Source organism: Ammospiza nelsoni, chromosome 7 (genome assembly GCF_027579445.1).
Source record: "Ammospiza nelsoni isolate bAmmNel1 chromosome 7, bAmmNel1.pri, whole genome shotgun sequence".
In the NCBI taxonomy this organism is placed as follows: Eukaryota; Metazoa; Chordata; class Aves; order Passeriformes; family Passerellidae; genus Ammospiza; species Ammospiza nelsoni.
Genome location: NC_080639.1, coordinates 18,924,970 through 18,945,095, shown reverse-complemented (window position 1 = coordinate 18,945,095; position 20,126 = coordinate 18,924,970). Strand labels below are relative to the sequence as shown.

At 37.6% G+C, this 20,126-nt stretch overlaps 1 protein-coding gene across 1 annotated transcript; it reads right to left on the bottom strand.

Moving 5' to 3' along the window:
* Positions 1-476: 476 nt before the first annotated feature.
* On the bottom strand, positions 477-20,098 carry CIR1 (corepressor interacting with RBPJ, CIR1). Its single transcript, XM_059476149.1, has 10 exons — positions 19,930-20,098; positions 18,902-18,996; positions 18,289-18,362; positions 17,051-17,064; positions 16,902-16,957; positions 16,530-16,578; positions 16,207-16,324; positions 5,185-5,291; positions 3,668-3,753; positions 477-2,029 (listed from the first exon to the last, which is right to left on the bottom strand). Exons 1-10 carry the CDS (start codon positions 19,999-20,001, stop codon positions 1,306-1,308), a joined length of 1,395 nt encoding a protein of 464 aa, XP_059332132.1. The 5' UTR covers positions 20,002-20,098; the 3' UTR covers positions 477-1,305.
* Between the last annotated feature and the right edge of the window lie 28 nt (positions 20,099-20,126).

Sequence of the window (20,126 nt, the reverse complement as noted above, 5' to 3'; positions counted from 1 at the left end):
GTCTCCTCCTGTTCTTTCTAAATCAAGCTTCCACACATCAATATAGGGGGGCTGACTCTACTGCAGGGGCTCTTTAACTCCCAGCTACTTCAGCAAGAATGCCCAGAGCAACCTAATGCAGACACATTGAAAAGGTGACATCTCTTAATGGTTCACCCTTTCAAACTCTTCACATGCACTTAAACGATAAGCCAGGTCACTTTCACCATGTATTATTATACTCTGTGCAGTGCTGAAAATCTTCTGAGTGAAGTGGAAGTGGACTGGTAATAAAAGATAGTCCCATTTGTCCTGTGATTGAGGAGGGTAAGAAAGTTGCTGGAATACTGAGCACAGTGACTGTTTCACATGTCCACTAATGAATGTGCTTCCATCTGCCATCCTGAAAGAGGAGAGAAGCCTTTCCTTTGCAATAAAAACCTTGTGAAGTGTTGCCTTGTGCATTTGTAGACTCAGAACTCTGAAGAAGATGGCAATTATTACTGGTTTTAAAGAATAAGCTATTTTATTATGGAAGTTCATCTTCATAACAACGTATGCAGAAAACGACTGACAGTCACTAAAAACACAAAAAGGTTCATGAAAACAAAAGGATGACTATTTACACTAACTTACTGCCACAAACAATGAAATACCTGAAGCAGTTGAGGCAGTAAATATTCCTTTCATGTCTTGAGAGATTATTGAACAATAACTTGACATTGTACTGACACATACCAACAGGGGTTCAAGATGTTTAGATAGCCCTGACCAAGCTGTACACTGCAGGAGGCCAGAAAATGTTGGCTATACACTTATGTGAACTATGTCTCTCTGTTGTTTTAACTCATAAAATTGATCTCTTACAGGGAACTTGAGGAAAAATGTTTCAGTATGAAAAAACCAAAACTCTCTACAAGACAATGCTTTGATATCTAAAGCAGTGATCTTATCCAGAACTATCTCAATTGCTTTCTCTGCTCCCCTCACAGTTGTATCTAAACAGAAATCATAGATGAAACCAAGAGTATCACATACTGCTTTTAAATATTTTAAAATCCTAAAATCGAGTTTGTGAATTACTGCATGTATACAAGAGGTATTTGCCAATAAGCATATTTAGACAGTAAAAAAATACCTTAACATTTATACCTAATTTACAAATATTCCAACACAATAGAATTGAGCCATACATAAAGCTGTTGGCTCTATGTAGGAAATGCTAGTTCCAGAGGTTGGAAAATGAACAGCAGTATGCAACTGAGCCCTTGTTGAAAGCTATTCATCAAAACCCAGAGAAGTTCTTGTTTGCACCTGTCCCCTATACTATTTTTTTTTCCTCTCTCTGCTTCTGCTTCTACTGCGTCTGCTCCTTTCTCTGTGTTCCACTTTACTGCACTTGTCCCCATGGCCTTCTCTACATTTTCCCCTCTCTCTGTGTACATCTGTGCTGGGGCTTCTGGTGTCCTTTTTCCTGTGCCGCTCTTCACCAGGGCTTTGACTTGGACTTCTTCTTATGTGCCTTTGCCTGGAACTGCTGTGATTTGAGCACGGGCTTCTCCTGCTCCCCTCATTCATGTTTTGGCTTCTACTATCCTTCTCCTTTCTTTCAGTGTCTCTCGTGTTCGTGCTATGGTGTCTGCTTGTGGACTTTCTTTCCCCCTCACAGGAGTTCCATTTGTTGTTCTCTGCAGAACTATCTCGCTTTAAAAGCTTGTACTTCTCCCTGTCTTTGTCCTTGTTACCGTGACTACTGGAGAGATCTTCATAAAGTTTTTCCTTCCTCGTTTTTGCCTTTCCTTCTGAATCGCTGCTGCTGCTAGCCTCTGAAAACTTGTCTTTTTTTCTTTTCTTAGAATCCATCTTCTTTTGTGCTGCTTTATCTCTGCTGTCAGTCTCGCTGTCACTGCTGCTTACTGAAGTTTCACTGGAGGATGAGGAAGAGGATCTCATCTTATGTTTCTTGTGTTTACTTTTGCTTTTTTTCTTTTGCTGCTTTTTCTTCTTTCTATCTTTCTTTTTCTTTTTCTTCTCTAGACGGTCCAACTTCCTTTTGTTTTCAAAATAAAAGAGTGGCACAATCAGACATGTTAAGATATACTAGATTACAAAGTCATTGTCTTTCAAAGTTCACTACTTCTGATGATCTATACAGTAAATACATTCATTTTTATAAAAACACATTAAATTCTTTTCCTTTTTCAGCAAGGTTTCATTTTAAAACTTCTAACCTGCATTACCCATAGTATGTAATCCACAGCTGCTCCCTCAAAACAGGAATAATATGATCTTTTAATTCTTTATTTTTCAAGAAGATAAGTAAGAGATGTCAATTTGGGCCTTGTAACTAGGAATAAAAACATTCAGTAGTGCTTTCTTCCTCCTTGTCAGGCTGCTCTGGAGACTTCAGAAAATCATTGCTGCTTTTGTTTGTGCATTTTAAAAAGGTATTTTGAACATTTAAAAAATGCCATTAGTATTCACTTTCTATTAAGGATGAAAACTGAGACTAAAACACACGTCTTTGAGTTCTTTAGGCAAATAATAGATATTTCCAGTAACCTCTTTTTTCACAACTAGAAACTTACATTTTCTGTCTGTGAATATACAATATTCCATCATCCTTATGCATACTATTTGACTACTTTAATGTAGTTTTTACTTTGCTTTTTGTATTTATGCTCAGAAAATCAGTGAGTGAATAGTGAAACTGCTTCCAGTGTATTAAAAATCCCTTCAGACTAATAAAGCCAAAAGGACCCAAATATTTACTAAACTTCAACTTCTAAAATATAAAGGATTATAAAAATTTCAATGTGTTGGGCCAGCAGAAGTTCAAACAAAAATAACATTTTAAATTACTCTACATACACATTCCTTACTTAAAAGGAACATAAAACACATTGACTGTTTTCAGAGAATTATTACATATGTGAATACCACATGTACCTACCTACTACCTGCTTAGCCATTCACCTTTTCCCCATCCCCTTCCACTCCCCACATATGCGACATCTTTTATCCTAAAAGCTTGTTTCATCTGCATGCCTCTATGGGATCTACCTGCCAGCAGTTAGTATTTTTGATTTTAAAAATTTTGAGATTATTTCAGGATAATGTTGCAAATGAAGACAGAAAAAATCCATTAGTCACCTGGCACACAGCATCACTTGGATAAAAGCAAAGCACAGGAACCTAATTAACTCAGACCCACAAGGAGCAGTAAGCTGCAAGCCCTGACACAAGCACAGGGTGCAGCTGGGCCAACCTTGGCATTGGGGTACAGAGTCAGGTTCAGTTCAGCCACAGGGAGAAGATAAACTTTTACAAGTTGTAAACCAGTGAACAAAAGCACAGAATTTTTTATCATAAGAGAAGATACTGTAAACTACAGAGTGCAGAATAGTATTCTAAAACAGCTGCACAGCATCCTTAGTGAGCCAATTAGTATTTCAGTATCCCACTTAAACTGGAAATGAGCCCCAGGCAAAGGCATCAAAATTAGATTAAAATAAAACAAGTAGGTTAAAAATCATGCTACATAATGCCATTTGTGGTCAAGTGTATGTTAAACTAAGCTGATTTTCTTCTGCACTGATGGTGGTAAATGGCACTAAAAAGTTACAGTGGCAATCATGGATGTAGTCAGAACTACTGGTGATACCCCTCTACTAAGTACCAGACCTACCTTAGAAGTTTCTGTTTTTGTTTGGTTGATAGTGATTTTAAAAATTCAACTTCTGGATCGTCATCCCCTTCACTTGTAACAAACTCCTAGAAAAATGTAGTAAGGCCTTAGCTTCTTATAGATAAAAATAATATATTCATTTAGATTTCTGTTTTAAAAGCGGTGCCCCTATGTACCTTATTTTTCCACAGATACAAATATATTTGTATTACTAAAGACACTGGTTAGAACAGAATACCCACTACCAAGTGAAAAACCCCGACATTCTCTCTCAGAGCTGAGTAGGTGTTATAATGTGGGGGTTATACAACAGGAGTTATTATGAACACATGAAAAAATCACTGCCAGGGAAAGAAACATCTCTCAAATAGTTAATAAAAAGGAGCTGATGTTGAAGCCCACGATTCCCCAGGATAAGTCACTCCATTGTTATCATGCTTGGATGAATAGGTAAGACACTAGTCCTGCTCAAACTCAGAGTAATTTAAGCAAATTACTTTTCTGTCTCGGTTTAGTCATTAGGAAAATGGGTAACACATCTACTTCACTGTTGTGTTATTAGTCTTCAAATGTGCACAAAGTCTTCTAGCAATGCAAAATATTGTAATCATATAATCTACATACAGTAACACAATCAGCAAAGCAAAACTGCTTTGAAGACCCTGAATTCCTCAAATTATGTGCATCTCGTACACCACAGTTCTCCACAGTGATGTTTTTAATTTTAGCCATACTCAGAAGACGAAAGAAGAAATAAAGATTAAAAAGCTCTTACAAAGAAACCCCCAGCACGCCTAACATAAAGCAAACATACTGATATCAATATTATTCATTTAACAGTGTCCATTGGCTCCATTTTGGGGGGTACATAGCTTTTTTAAAGGCACAGGTACATCTGTCTGTGGAGACACAATGGACTGCTGATTTACTGAAGATTTCAAGACCAGCTTGTGGTCATCCCCTCTTTACTAGTGGTTTGACTATCCTGCCATATGAACAAAGGTTACTTCAAGGAGTGTATATTAACCTTTCATTTTACACTTTTATTCAAGCACCTCAATTAGTAATATACTTTGAGCAGTCTAAGTAAAGGCAATTGAACCATTTTCACTCCAAGAAAAAATAACTGGAACAACAGTGAATCAAGTAAAAAAAAACCCCTTCAGATATAGCATTCCTGTAATTATTTGTGAATACTACCTCAAAGTTCATCCAAAGGGTAGCACTGTATTACAAGCACGCAGCAAAAGCCCTAACCACCCCATTATGAAAAATTCAATTTCTAGTTACCCAGAAGAGGGATTTAATTTATTATATGTGTTTTAAAAAGAAGTAATTTATGATTCACCATTCTGTACGAAACAAAGCTGGAAAAATAAGTTTTCTGACATTTTTCTACTGGTATAGCTCTTCAGCTTTCCTATGGATATGCATATTTGAAAACATTAAGTAACAATTCACAAGCAATCACATTTAGATTTACAGACATTTTCAGCTTACTGGTAAAAAGATATTACCTGTGATGGATCATTTGCGGTCAAGTTTCTCCCCAGTACATTTTGTTTCAGTGCAAACCCACTGTTTCTCATCTCCGCTATTAGCTCCGAGGGGTGCATTGATGGCCCTGTTCACAAAAATCACAGTTTGAATGTATCATTTATATCTCTCTACCTTTTTTGGACTCCACAGTAGGAATTCAGTTGAAGCTTTGTTAAGTAAAATCACAGCTAAATCAACTCAATAATCTTCTGCTGAGCAAATAATCAGATATGATTTTCTAAAACAGCAGTCTGAAGATTCAGAATGGAAAATAATTGCATTTTTCTTTAAGTACAAGGGGATTCTCTTATGTAACTTTGTCATGTTGAAAACAATATATTAGAAAAGTCTAGTAATATATTTTTATTATAGTAAAAAAGCAGAGGACATCTAAATAAAGCATATTAAATAAGGCTCAAGTACCTCCTCTCCTTTAAAACAATGAGATAATGCTCCTCTTATATGTCACTACTAACTCATTTTCCACAACGACACAAATCTTTTGAACTTCAATGTAAAAAGTAACATTAGAAGAATACATAAGGAATATAAAAACACATTAAAAGTATCCGTGTTCTTATTTATTCTAGGGATTGCCAAATATATGTAGCTCTAGACTATTATCTCCTCAGAGATTTCTGGTTTTATTAGCTTAAAAACATGTTATATTTTTCATTACAGTAGGTGTTGGCATTAGGCACATGATTTTTTCTTTGCAAGAATCTAACAAGGAGAAAAATACGTATTATGGATGTATTATGGATCATTCAGACTTGACTGCATAATTTACAAATCTTGTAACTCACTCTTATGCTTTAATTGAATCCCTGTGATCATCATAATGTTGTGTACTTGTCTGACTAGGTACTTTTCTTCACCCTAAATATTCACTCTCTTGTGAGGTCACTTTCAGTAAATTTCCTTCCCAGTTCCTTCACTAACCTTACTGTCAATGAACTGTGTAAGGTAAATCTAAATTAAAAGGAATGTAAAACAGGGCATGGAGCACACATTCAGTATTACTTCAGTAAACTACTGTACATGATAAGATTAATTAGCCTTATGAAATGCACTGATTCTGCTCTGTGGTTAAAGACTTTCTTAGTTGTAAGACTGATAAAACTCAGATTTTTAACACAGCCAAGTAAGGAAAAATAAAGTGAGATTTTTGCTATAGAAAATATATGGAAATTAATATAGCACTTTCTCAAAAGAAGTAACCTTCTTATTAGTTTTCCTGTACAATATATTACATTACAGAAACAAACAGGTCTACGTGTAAAGCAGGAAGAAATAAAACAAAACTCTGGAAATGGTTTAAGGAGCCCCTGCATTAGTGACATTCTTTTCACAGGTTCCTTATTTTTCCAGGGATAAGCATTTTCAAATGAGATACCTTTTGGTCTTCCCTGGAGTTTACATTTTTCTTAAGTAGGGGGTTATTTCCCATCCCCTCTGTACTCTACACAAAGTGCTTTTTATTTTTATGTGTTATAGTGTAATTGTAAGCTCACAGCTAATGAAGGTGTATAGGCCCCAGTGTCTACATTTTGGCACATTTCAATTTTCACCTTGGTGTGCTTGTCGAAATCTACTCTGGCTGGAACAGAAACTAATATTAGACAGACAGAATTTGGCACCAGAAGAAGCCTTGATTTGAAAAGGCCATATAAAACAGCCATACAACTCAGTCAAAAACCCTGTATGAGGAAGCCAAGTGCAGACAAAGCATAGAGTCATGAAAGATTTCTCCACACCAAAGAAACCAAAACACTTGACAATTCAAACCTAGAATACCTCCATTATTCAAAGGCAGTTCCTCCCTATTATTCAAAGAGTAAGTACAGAAGTAACTTAACTAACTTCTTAGGTATTCCTCTTCAGTGTTTCAGCATTGTACACATTTTGGTGTGTATCCAGTACCTAATTGTTGTCATTAGTGTGATTAGATCAATAGAGAAATGCAACTCGTCCAAATCTACACAGCAGACTAGTCAAAGAACCAAGACATAAGCCCTAACTTTGTGGGTCCCTATGAGGACTATGGTCAAAATTGAGATCAGAGAGACATGAGGGCACATTGGCCTTCAAAACAACAATTCAAAATTATTTTCCAGAAACAAACCTTTTTGGCATTCTTTGTGTATAGCACTGGCAAGAGGCAAGCAAAATAATTTCTTATTTTTTAAGAAAAAGCATCTAATGAATGCCCAACACTACTGATTTTTGTGCATCTGTTTCCTTGTATGTTAATGACATCAATGAGATATTCATAGCTCCACCTACAGTATTTTAACTGCAATCCAATATTACCATGATAAGGACAATAAGGACAGTTACCAAACTACTGTTATTCCTGTTTTGTGAATGTATACAAGCTGCATCAAATTCACCCACAAAAACTTGAGCCTAAAGTTTTTTATGAAATAAATTATTCCTGTTTTGGTCCCCCTACAATTGTGAGGGAAACAGTCATTTAGGTTCAGCCAAGCTTGTGAGGAGAGGCAAGAATCTCCAAGAAGCTTTATTAAGTATGCTATTTTTACTATAACTAAAGGTTTTAGAAAACACTAGGAAATGAGATTCAGAAAATAAACCAACCCATAAATGTAAGTAGAGTCAAAACACAATCCTATTTCACAACTCTTGTGTGTGGAGACCCCAGCCAGGCATGCCATGGGCAGCTGGCCAGAGTGGTTGACTATGGAAGACACTTCCTTGCAGTATGGCATCTTTGCAGTTTAAAAAACATTAACATTTCTGAGAGGATGAAACAGATTAAGCTGCTTCCATTTTTTTTTAAACAATGATGCCACTGAGCTTCTCAGAAGTTCTGCTGCCCAATGACAGCAAGACATCTGTAGAGACACAGTAGGGGGAAAACAATCTCTGATCTGGGAAGTGCAAAGAGACTGTTTTCTACTTGGTTACAAGTCCAGGCTGATAAGTTCCATTAAGACATATTTGACAATGACTGCACAGCTTAACTGCAAACCTCTATTACTGCCTACTTTCTGCAACAGAACAAGAATCAAGAAAATGTTAATTCTCATATAAACTCCTTTGCTTGGAATCAAAGGAATTACATGCTTGGCGACTTTGTTTTCCCATCCAAACCTCAACAGACTGCTTTTGATTTATATTTTAATGATGTTGATAAGCAGATCTGATTTTCTTTGAAATATCAGTGACAGGTTGAGGTCTCTCAGGACTCCTGAGCACAGCTATTTTATGTGACAGCACTGAGGTATGTAACATGCTTCCTTTTGAGATGCTTTTTCACAGAGTTCTAAAAGATGCCTAAATCCGTGAGTAAACAATCACATTCTCATTTCCACATTATAAAATGTAATAGGGGATTTCTCCTGGCTAATGTAAATGGGAGAGACAAAGCTTGTAAAAGAAACCCTAAAAACTGAACCTCACTTAACAGAGATTTGAAAAAAGCAACTTCTCCGAAGTGTCCTTGGCTTCCCTATTAAGCAGTTAAAGCTTAAACCTTGATGCCAGCAGGTTGCCTGGTAACCCAAAGTGGTAAATCTTTTCAGCCTGCCTTTGGCTTATGACCACAGTTGTGTCTTCACCCTCCATGACTGTCAGAGAAAGCAGTACTGGGTATACCTGGCAGCTCTATGCTCCTGCTGAGTCACTAACAGTAAAACAGATGGTAGGACTGAGCTGAGAGGCTCTCAGTTGGCTAAAATCTTTGGCTATGATGATAGCTTATTATTCTTGAACAGCACCCATCACTTGCAAAGACTCACTCCTACATCAGGCACAAAAATCCATTATGTGTTATGAAAATCAAACTCCTCATATAGGCAGTCCTTACAGACTTGTGAAAAGCCACTTCTGTAACCTCATGCAGGTGAAAACATCCTGAGATATTATACCATGAGCTGGCAGAACTTTAGATACAGGCATCCTATAAAAATAGCTGATTGCTACAACTTCTGACAACTAGTCCCTCAGCATTCTTTCATCAGCAAACTAAAAATAAGTTCAAAGTTACAATGTTTCATCATCTGTTTCTTATTCTTCCTGAAACAAGTCAAATACAGTACCTTGCTATTTTTGAATATGACTGTTAAGGTTATTTTCTGAAATTTGCATTTTGATAGGAAAAAGAAAGAAAAGGAAAAAAAAATCTTTAAAACTTTCCCAGATGCTACTCACCTAAAACTAAACCATTTACCTGCTTTAGAACTAATTCATAGTCTTGGAAAAACTTGTCATATAGCATGATTAACTGCTTGTGAATGTGACATTTATTTTTATGCATTAAGACAACTGTCAATACATCCATATACTTTCTTGTGCTGTCCGCCAAGTTTTCTATGGCTTTTGTTAATACGGAAATTGAGCAAAAATGGAAAAAAATTACAGACTGAGCTTAATCACACTCCATAGTCTGTGAACTTTTACTGAGGTTGTGATAGAGATGAGAGTAGGCACTTATTTTATCTACAGGACAAAGAACTATAATCAAAATTATGTGATCATGACACACAGTAAGTTCATGCTGCCTCCACTAATTCAGAATCAATCATCTTTTGCTGATAATTTTTTCATCTATTTCAGAGATGAGTGCATTCAGACCATATTTACACTTCAAAGCAATTGCTGCAGTTGGCATTGAGAGAAATCAATGACTAAAACCCCTGGCTTTTAATTAGCTCTTCTTCAGAGGGCCTGCAGTTTAACTGTATTTAACACTTTAGCACAGAATTTCGGTGTAATTTGCCATGCTTTTGTGATATGGTATTTCAGAGAGACCTGAGTTTCCTTTTTATTTTTTTGGAGTAGTAAAAGCCATTTAACATTATCAAACTGCTACTGGAATCTATATTTATCGCTTAAATACTAAGCACAAGATTTCTAATAGAATCTGTATTTTATGCATTCACAACAAATACCAAGGCTTTTGAAACATAAATGGAGGATTATTCTAAAATGTGACAGTTCTTAAACTATGTGAAGATTTAGTTAAGGTTCCTACTGTTCACAATCAAAGGTCTCAGCTGCAGATCATAAAGGAAGGTTTCACACACTGTACACATTTCTACAGATGACCATTTATACAAATGTTCACAGTTAATATATTCAAATACCTTTTCTTGGTTATGACAAATTCAAAAGGACATTTAAAAAAAATTCCTGCATTCCCAATACAATGCAGACTTTTCTCTGTTGGGAAAAAAGGAACTGTATTTGTCACTGGGAAACTGCAGTGAGATGCAGACATAATGCAACATAAACACAGATTTCATTTTTTGCTGTCTCCACCTGACTGGTAATTTCAATGATTACTCGGGAAAGGTATTTCACCTAAAGGCTTAAGATCAGTGGAGCACACTAAGTCACAGACAGATGGGAACAATGCCCACAGTCAGTTTAGGGGCACTCAGGAGATGAAAAGAGAGGGTGCAAACCCCAGAGCTGGGTAAGAGCCTTTAGAAGGCTGCACCTGCACAGCTATACCTACAGTGGCTTTCTCCTGTTAGACCATAAGACACTAGATACACATACACATTGCTCCATTAGAATTTTACCTGAATTTGCCTGAATTTTCCAGAAGGCAAGCACTTTACAGTAATTTTTCCTTAGTAATTCCACAGCATGGCTCACATATGGAGCCAGTCAGCTGTAAAAAATGCAAAGTAGTCCACAGCAGAGGAGGATGCCCAGCACTCTCCAGGCCTAGCTTTCATAGGCCAAGAATGCAAGAACATCTTTTAACCTTACCATCCCACTTCTAACTATGCTGTTCATAGAACTAGAGACACTAGCCTCACTTCCTAAGATAGTATACCCTTCTTCATAAAAAAGGAACAGATACTGGGTTCTTTGTTCTAAAAACCATATAATAGAAGTTGTAAGCATTCAAGCTTTCACAGCTTTTCAGTAATCCCTCCCCCATCTGCCCAAACCATCATTGAACAGGATAGATTGTTTGCAGGAAAGAAGGGAAAGGGAAAAAAATCAGTTTGTCTTAACTTCACCTGATCAAGAAAGTCACAGGCAATTTTGAAGTGAAATAACAGTATTATTTCAAAACACTTTGCACAGGACACCTAATGATCTCTGTTCCAATCAAGTTAATGGCTTTTCAGGATTCACAAAAAAACCTCACAAGCCCCAACAGATGCTCCTAGTTAATGAGAAAAAAGGACTGTAAAAACAGGCAAACTTTTAGATGCTAGTGAGCTGGGTTTTTTGCTGGTATGCATTCTGTATTTTCTACATTCATATAAACACAGTGGCACATAAAGTCAGAAGCACAACTGGTATTTTCATCTGGAATGAACTCTGAAAGTTAGGATTTTATCAGTAAAACACTCTGTAAATCAGTTTAGCCCAAAGAAGCATTCTGATTGCCTAATTTACCTTTGTAAAGGAGAAGCAAATCTTCTAAGTTGGTCTCTGCAAGCCTCACAGCTGGAACATTGGAACACTACTTTGCAGTTTTCAGTGATCAAAGTTACTTTATATCTAAAACTAAGAATTTCATAATAGAAATAATGCAACACCAGGGGGTGCAGTTATCATGCAATAATTACACTCCTGGGAGATTACAGACAAGGCTGTACCCCAGGGGTGTGATTATCCCATGATAACCACATCCACTGAAATTGCCTTATTGAAAAAATAATCTCCAGTCACTGGTGAGATATTATTCAATAGGTGCTTTTTAATGGTAAGATTATTATTTTTTTGTATGAATTACCAGCTAGATTAGTAAAATGGTCCCAGAAGCAAAAAAACACAAGCCACCATGCCCAAGTTAAGGTACTGATTGTACCTATTTTTGTTTGCTGAAGCACTGCAATGTATGTCAGACCTTGAAAGACAGCAGAAGAGAGTTCTGTGGCACAGATACCCTCTGCCCTGCAGCGCTTTCACTGGAGGAAAATGAAGGCTGTGACTGGTCTTTGCACACAAAATATTCAACACCAAATCCAACACAGCAATTGCCAACCAGTTTTGTGTCAAGAGGAACATTACAATGTAGTCTTCACATCACATTAAAAGACAGCTATTCTTCTGCTGAAATTACAGAATCACAGCTTACAGGATTCATGGGAAAGAAAAAGCCTATATTGGACATGATGTGGAGGGGAAAAAAACCTCAGTTAATAATTCTTCTTTTTCCCTATGGAGGAACAGAGCAGGAACTTTAGCTAAGTCATCTAAATCAGACATGAGTTTCACTTTCATCTATTTGCAGTCAAATGTTTCCTCTGATGCTGAATAGAATACTGAGTCCAAACAAGACATTTTGTTTAACTCTTTCTGAAGCAGGAATAAATTAGGACAAAACAAAAACTGAACTTGTATCAAGGCCTGCTACAAATCTTTGACAGGGAAGCCAGACCATTTGTTAAAAACCTACTTCTGCAGAAATCAGTGATGCCAGTGTCCTTAGCACACCAGATTCAGAACCATGAAGCCCAATGCTCCCACAGCCTGACTGGGAACATATTCACCACCAGCAGCACATGGACCAGAGCCTTCCAGCACTGTGCTGATGCATGGTGTGCTCCAGCAAGGCAGAGTATTTGCAAAGTTGGAAGAATTCTAACCTAAATTTAGCTAGGGTAACTACCACGCACTGCCAAAAAAAAATTATTCCACTCAATTTGCATGAAAAGGATGTAAGATTGACTTCTATTAGGATGAAATGATTATAAATCAGAAGAAATAAAGCACTACCAAGTAAGTTAACTTCAAAGCAATAGAGCTCTTTCCAAAGAGTATTAAAAAAATCCAAAGATTTGCTCTTTAAAAAAATGTTTAGTTATTTAGAACTTAAATTTGGTCCTTCTAATACAATTAATTTAATAAACTAATTGGAATTCTTGTACATTGACTACTGTACTAAAATTTTCCTCATTATATCTGTATTTCTTAGCTGTGCCCTTTCATTTATGAGGCGATATTTATATTTCAATTTCCTGAAACACCAGCTAGAAAGAAGTTTACCACTGCTTTCTAAATGTGGCAATACGTCCTAACCTTTGGAAGTACTATATGCTCTAATAATTTAGCCAAATGTTTTTCAAATTTTTGAGAGTTTATTGCAAATGTATTTTCACATACTGAATTATTAAAAAGTCCAGTCAAATAAATTTAGCACACATCCCACACCTGCTGTATACTACCAGTAATCCCTGCCTATCCTTGAAATCCCTATTCACTGCTCTGTTCAGAGACGTGTTTTAACCTCTACATTTTAGAAATGAACAAAGAGCTTCACAAAAATTGAACAAACTCTACCTTACCTTAGAAGCCGAGTAGTTTTGCACTTTTTTTTTCCTGTTGCTGACAACCAAAAAAAATGAAAACTGTGGACTATTTCCATGGTTTTTATCAGCATTCTAAGCATGAGGAGACACTTGTGACATGTGGAGGAGTGGATGCTTGGGAAGCAATTAATGTGCAAGTTGACTTGTTTCAAACGCAAAGGACTTTTTAAAATCATCAGTTCATAAAACACAGAACAGTGTCATAAAAGGATGATCTCATTAAAAGTCTCTGTCCCTTCCAAAGTAGTTTTTTCTGGAGTTCTAGCCAGTCTAAAGAACAGTATGGCAATGGACATTTTTGCAGTACTACAAAGCAATAAAAATTAATCAGGAATTTAGTCTAGAAAGCAGCTTAGGAGTGCATGCAATTACTGATAAAGAGAAGCAGCAAGAAAGAGAGCTTGAGGAGGTGTATTGCACAGAGCAACAGAAGAAGGTTCTTGGAGGTGGAAAGAGAGGCAGCAGAGCCAACTGTGGATCTGCAGCACTGTAACAACTGGGCTGAACTTTCAGCAATGCAAAGAAATTGCTCCCATCCCAGCCAACACAGCACTACTGTCAGGGTTTCAACAACAACAAAAAACCTCATACTTTTTAAAAAAATACATGGCATACACTTTAGCATACCATATAGATGAATTATGAGTCTTAAGAGAAGCAGTGAATTCAAGAATTTGTGTTGTCATTTAACTGCAGTGCTTCATTTACACGTATTTCCAGAAGTCATCTAAGGAGTGTAACTTAACTTGTTATTAAATCAGAAGAAGTTTTAGGAAAGTTGATGAAAGGTTTGTATTCCGGAGGCTAGAAAAAGCAGACAACCTTTTATTTGATATTGTAATTAATATTACCACTTTCTCTAAGCCTTGCATTTGCTATTAAATCAAGAACTTTAAGCTTTACCTACAGTGTTCTTACATAGTTTCCCTGAAAGAAAGAGAAAGTAGCAGTATCATTACAGCTGACTATTCAAATTCAAGAACAGCTTCTTACAAATTATATATACAAATCCTGATCTGTCGCCCACCCCTACTCCCTAAAAATCCTTTCTCAGCCTACAAGAGTCTAAGCTCAGCATAGCACACTGTCTTTCCAAGTTCCAGAGTTGAAAATGAGAGGGCACTGGCACAGTCTGAGAACATCTAAGTACTTTAACACCATTTTCCTTCATGCAAAATTCATTATACATGCTAAATGCTCTCTTTAGGCTCAGAACGATGGTTTGAAAAGCCATCTGGGGGACATCTCTTCAAGTGGGATACACCCACAGCAGTCAAACATTGCCTACACCTATATAGATAGTTCAGCAAGGTTTGAAACAAGCAGTTATTCTTCTACTGGCACTGCAGTGTGTCTGTATTACACTGGAACAAATAATAAGGAATGCATATTCACGTTTGTGCAAGCACGAACAAATAATTTCTGCTTTTGCAACCAAACACCCCTAAAATTGACCCACATCATTTGAACTGAGGTGTGGATAGTCAGTTCTGTAGCACAAAAGCATCTCTGACATGCAAGAGCTGCACAATATAATTCTACCACCAACAAATGCTCTAAGCACAGTTTTTTTCTAAGATAAGAATCATGCAAGAAAGTGATTTAACTTTATAACCAACTGAACAGAAAGGCTGAGCAAGTCAACTACAGGCTGAGTAATACAATGGCATAATCATCAGACAATGCCTAAAAAGACAGGAGAGTAAGGGGCACCATTTCCTTTAACTCAACTCTTCTAGGCCTCATCCTAAAGAGACTATGTATCTGTGTGACTCAAATCTGAAAAACAAGCTTGTTGGTAGCCTAAATATGTAACAAAACTAAGAGCTGCTACATAAAATGGATAATCTGAATGAAGACAGAAGAAAAGCAGAAACCATGGAGTGTGTGCAAATCAATGTAATGGTGTCCCTAGAAAACCCAAGACACAACAGGTGACTAGAGCACAGCACAGCAAGGATGAAAAGTCACCCATGCTACCTGATGTTTCCTTAAAATGCCCCAATTTTAAGAAACTTAAAAGCATTACAAATTGGGTTAACTCACAGAAAAAAATGTACTGTAGGCAAAAAAAAATAATATTCAATTTGAATGCTAATACCCACTTCTTCAAACATAATCTAGCACTAACTGCTGTGTGACTTCAAGTAACAGGAGAGATAATAGAAGAAAGAAAATTGTAGGTCGAGAAGCAAAAAAGTCAGATGAAGGGAAACCAGACATTTGGAAATCTAGGTTTCAATTGCTTATCCACTTCTACAATTGCATATTAAAAAAAAGCCCACAAATGTCTCTCTTTTACCAAGAGATTAACAAAGATATAATGATATATTCCATCTTATCTAAGCAGTTTGCTTAAATCTGAACTGGACAGACTGTGACAATCCATTCATTTTTTTGGTGACACAAATTTTGTCATTCTGATCTAAAGTCTCATGGCAGCTTCTCAGTTTTAGGCATGGATAGGATCAAAGCAATACAGAATCTTTTTTAAATGAGTTACTAATTAGAAGATTAGGTCCCTGCAATATGAAATAACTAACTCAAACTTGTGGAGCCTACATTTGGAAATCACTGTTTTCCAGATTTCATCAACTCTCTGAAATATGATAAACTTAAACCTTCTAAAATTAAACATGATAAGCTCCCCCCATACATGTCCAACCAGAACTTTAAAAGCCATTCACTGCCTACCTGAACCATCACTGGAGACTGAACTTGCATTGATTCCAGAGAGGCCAAATAAGGGACACTCTCGATCAGTGTTTATGTGGCCCCACTTGTGGCATTTAATGCATCTCACATTCCGCACCTAAGGGCAACAAAGCCAATTGGCACCATTTAGTCACCAACGCAGCTGAACCTTTACAGAAGTCTCTGTGTCATTAGGCATAAGAGAAGCCTTCAAACCCACTGAAAAAGAGGTGATAAATTTAAGAGAGCCCATGTGAAAGTTCTGTATAACAACATTTGAAATACACCCCAGACACCCACAGAACAAAATGTGTGTAACTTGCCTGGATGCCAAAGGGCTGATCTCTGATATTCATATCATCCTTAGCATATCTGTACACAAACACAAGAGAAAACAAATACTCCATTCACCACTATTTTTGAAAATACATCATATATACAAAGTCACCTTTTGTTGATAAGTGTGCACCCATTTCAGAGATATAATTCCTGTAAATGTTGTTTTTAATGTGTTTTCAAATATGGATGTAAAAATCAAATGAAAATAAAGCTAAGCAAGGAAATAGTTCCAGGTTAACAGATTTTCCTAATTAAGTGTCAGGACATGAAAAGATCACACAAGTGATCTGCTCAAAAATGAAACAGGGAGGAAAAGGGACAAAATAAAAGTATATGAAAAAATCCAGATATCTTACTTTTCTCGAGGAGCAACTTTTTGCCATTCAAATTTGTATTCAGTCTCTCCTTCTTGCTATAAAACAGAGAACATGGTAAGTTTGAAGTTTTTCAGAATACATTTTAAGCAAGCAAGAAGAAAACATAAAGAAATAATGTAATGAAATACCTCTTTTGTTTCCTCTTTGAATTTTCAGGAAGCATGCAAAGAAAATAAATGATGCATTAATTATATATGTAAAATCCACATGGTGTTCCCCCCGCTAAGCTAAAAAAACCCCATTTTATGGTTTATACTAATCAATAGTGCAATAACTCAGGAAGTAGCTTTATATAAATACAGTGCACTTACAAATAACCAGCCTCTAGTAGATAGCTTTAAATCCTGTAAATCCAAAAATCACCACCTAAAACGATGCTGATTTGTTACACAAATAAAAACTTCACTTTTTGCAAGAGTAGCAACAATATTTACTTTTAAGATATAAAAAAAAAGTTTAGCAATAATTGCTACTTTGAAATTGCATTTCCTCTAAACTTAAGGGATTACTATTACAGCTTCTAAAGTTAAATAATTGCAAAACTCAGTCTACAAAAAATGAGTCCATCCAAGCATTTCCAAATTATTTCATGCAAATGGGAAAGATGCATTTTAAAGGGAACATGTTTTCTCTCAGAGGAAATACATTTTCTTAGTTCTTCACTTACATTCAGATCTTGCTAAAATTGGTTGATATGAGTGTCCACCAGGTATTCAGAAACTTCCATTTATGACACTACTGAAGAATCATAGACTCACCAAACACGGGTCAGGTAGCACTTTTGACTACTGAATTTCAGCATTTATTATTTTTGTAACTTCTGATAATTAATTCCTTGCTGTGGTATTTCCTATGTTTGACTAGCACCAAGCTGAATTGTGGGCATCACTTTTAAACAAAAGCAACCTGCTATTTCTGTAAAGGAGAGCAGGCCAAAATACAGGTTTGTGTTGTCTGAGTCATTGCCCTGGTAAGGTCCAGTCCTCCTCATCCGATGGCTTTATAATTGGCTAAAGAATCCTTGGTTGAGGACATAATTTATGCTGTTTCCTGGAAAGAAATTTATCTGGTCTTCCCTTCACATTGAACTGTTGCTTAAAAAAACCCCAACCCCAACCATTCCTTTTGAAGAAATTAAAGTTTGTGAGATCAAAAGTATTACATACTGTATATATATATATACATATTTATATATCTCTATATATATATCTATACACATTCTCACAGAAATAATTAAAAATTCACACCTCCTATCATTATCTCACCACGAACATGTTATTTTAAAGTTGAATACATCACGTCTGTTTCTCCAGAAGGTTTTTAGCTTTGCAGTACTATATTGCCCACAATCAGGAAACTGCAATACCTTTCTTTGCTCCAGGTGGGGCCTCATACATGAAATTAAGACCATTCTTCACACGCTCATCACCCATAAGCAACCTAAATAAAAAGGGCAGTTTGGGGTGTTACACACAAAACAGTCACATTGGTAACACTCATAATATCAAAAAAACCAGAAAAACCCAACCAAACAAAAAAACCCACAACCAGTATGAAATTGTTGTGATAACTAGCATTTTTTTCACTTGTTAATGTGTGTTACAAAATGTGAGTATGAAAAAACCTGAGAAATGAGTCAATGACTTTGCATGATCCACTGTGTACAAAAATCACACATTTCAATCTCAACTGAATAGTAGTATGTCCAGATTTCTGTGTGATACAAATGTATTATTATACAAGATTATTGACTGTTCTGTGAAATGTAGCATATTTTGAAATTAATCAGAAGGCAGGCACAAACCACTAAAGAAGTTCTTGTGACTTCTGCTAATCAAACATCACTTAATGAATCATTGCCCTCTCCTACTACTACAGTCAATGGAGACAGTACTTCAAACTGCTCACAGCAGCATCACCTTCACTACTGTGAAAACAAGACAGGAGGAAGAAGGGAGCAATCTTAAACCAATTCTCACCTATTATCGTAGGATTCCTGTTCTTTCAAATATTGTTGCATTAATTCTTCTTGTTTCTTCTTATCATATGAGATTTTCTGTTCTGCCATCCATACCTAGTTAAAATAATTAAGCTTCCACTTAAATACAAAAACTATTACAAAATATATTAGTGTATAAATAACTAGTTTACCCAATTGAAAATGTTTAACAGGGGATGATCACCACCTAATTGCATAAAATACATAATTTTCATCCAGTATTTTAACAAATTAACTTCCCACAGCACTAATTTTGAGAAACTTCAAGTTCCAACAACACTGACACACTGAAAAGACAGGAGAAAATGTGGTAGCTCAAAGGGAAAAGCAGGCTCAGAAGACACCGTGTGGGTGCCACTGTTTTCCCGGCATCGACCCTTGCTCGGCGAAGTCTCTGCAGACCGCAAGCCCCAGGGCCCCTCGGGGGCTCCTGCCCTGGGCCACGGTTCGGAGAGGGCACCTGCACCCAGCTCAGGCAGGTGTGGAATACTGGGAAAGCACGGGCACATCGCGACAGGTAGGGTTTTCCTGGATGGGGTACAGCGCCTATTTGCTCTGAGAATCAGGCGCTGAATAGCCCGAGCCAGGAAAATGCGACAGTCATACACACTTGAGAACAAGAAAACCCGAAGCTTCAAATATTTGTTAACTATTTCGCTGTCTCCTCCATCCTCTTTGCCCCAGCCCCGGTGCCACCCCAGGGAGGTGAGGAGCCCCGCTCGGTGCCACCCCAGGGAGGTGAGGAGCACTGCTCGGTGCCACCCCAGGGAGGTGAAGAGCACTGCTCGGTGCCACCCCAGGGAGGTGAGGAGCACTGCTCGGTGCCACCCCAGGGAGGTGAGGAGCCCCGCTCGGTGCCACCCCAGGGAGGTGAGGAGCCCCGCTCGGTGCCACCCCAGGGAGGTGAAGAGCACTGCTCGGTGCCACCCCAGCAAGGTGAAGAGCACTGCTCGGGCCGCTGCGGTACCGGCAACCCGTCCCCGCCGGGGCACCCCCGGCCCCCCTCACCTTCTTGATGTTGGATTTAGAGGCGGGGTGAAAATCCTTCTTGCACATGAAGTTGGCGAACGACTTCCCCATGGCGGCGGCAGGGGAGCGGGAGCCGCCGGCCCCCGCACGGACAGGGACAGGGACAGAGACAGGTACAGCGGCGCTCCGGGGCGGCCTCGGCCGGGCCTTCCGGGTCGGCGGGCGGGCCTTCCGCG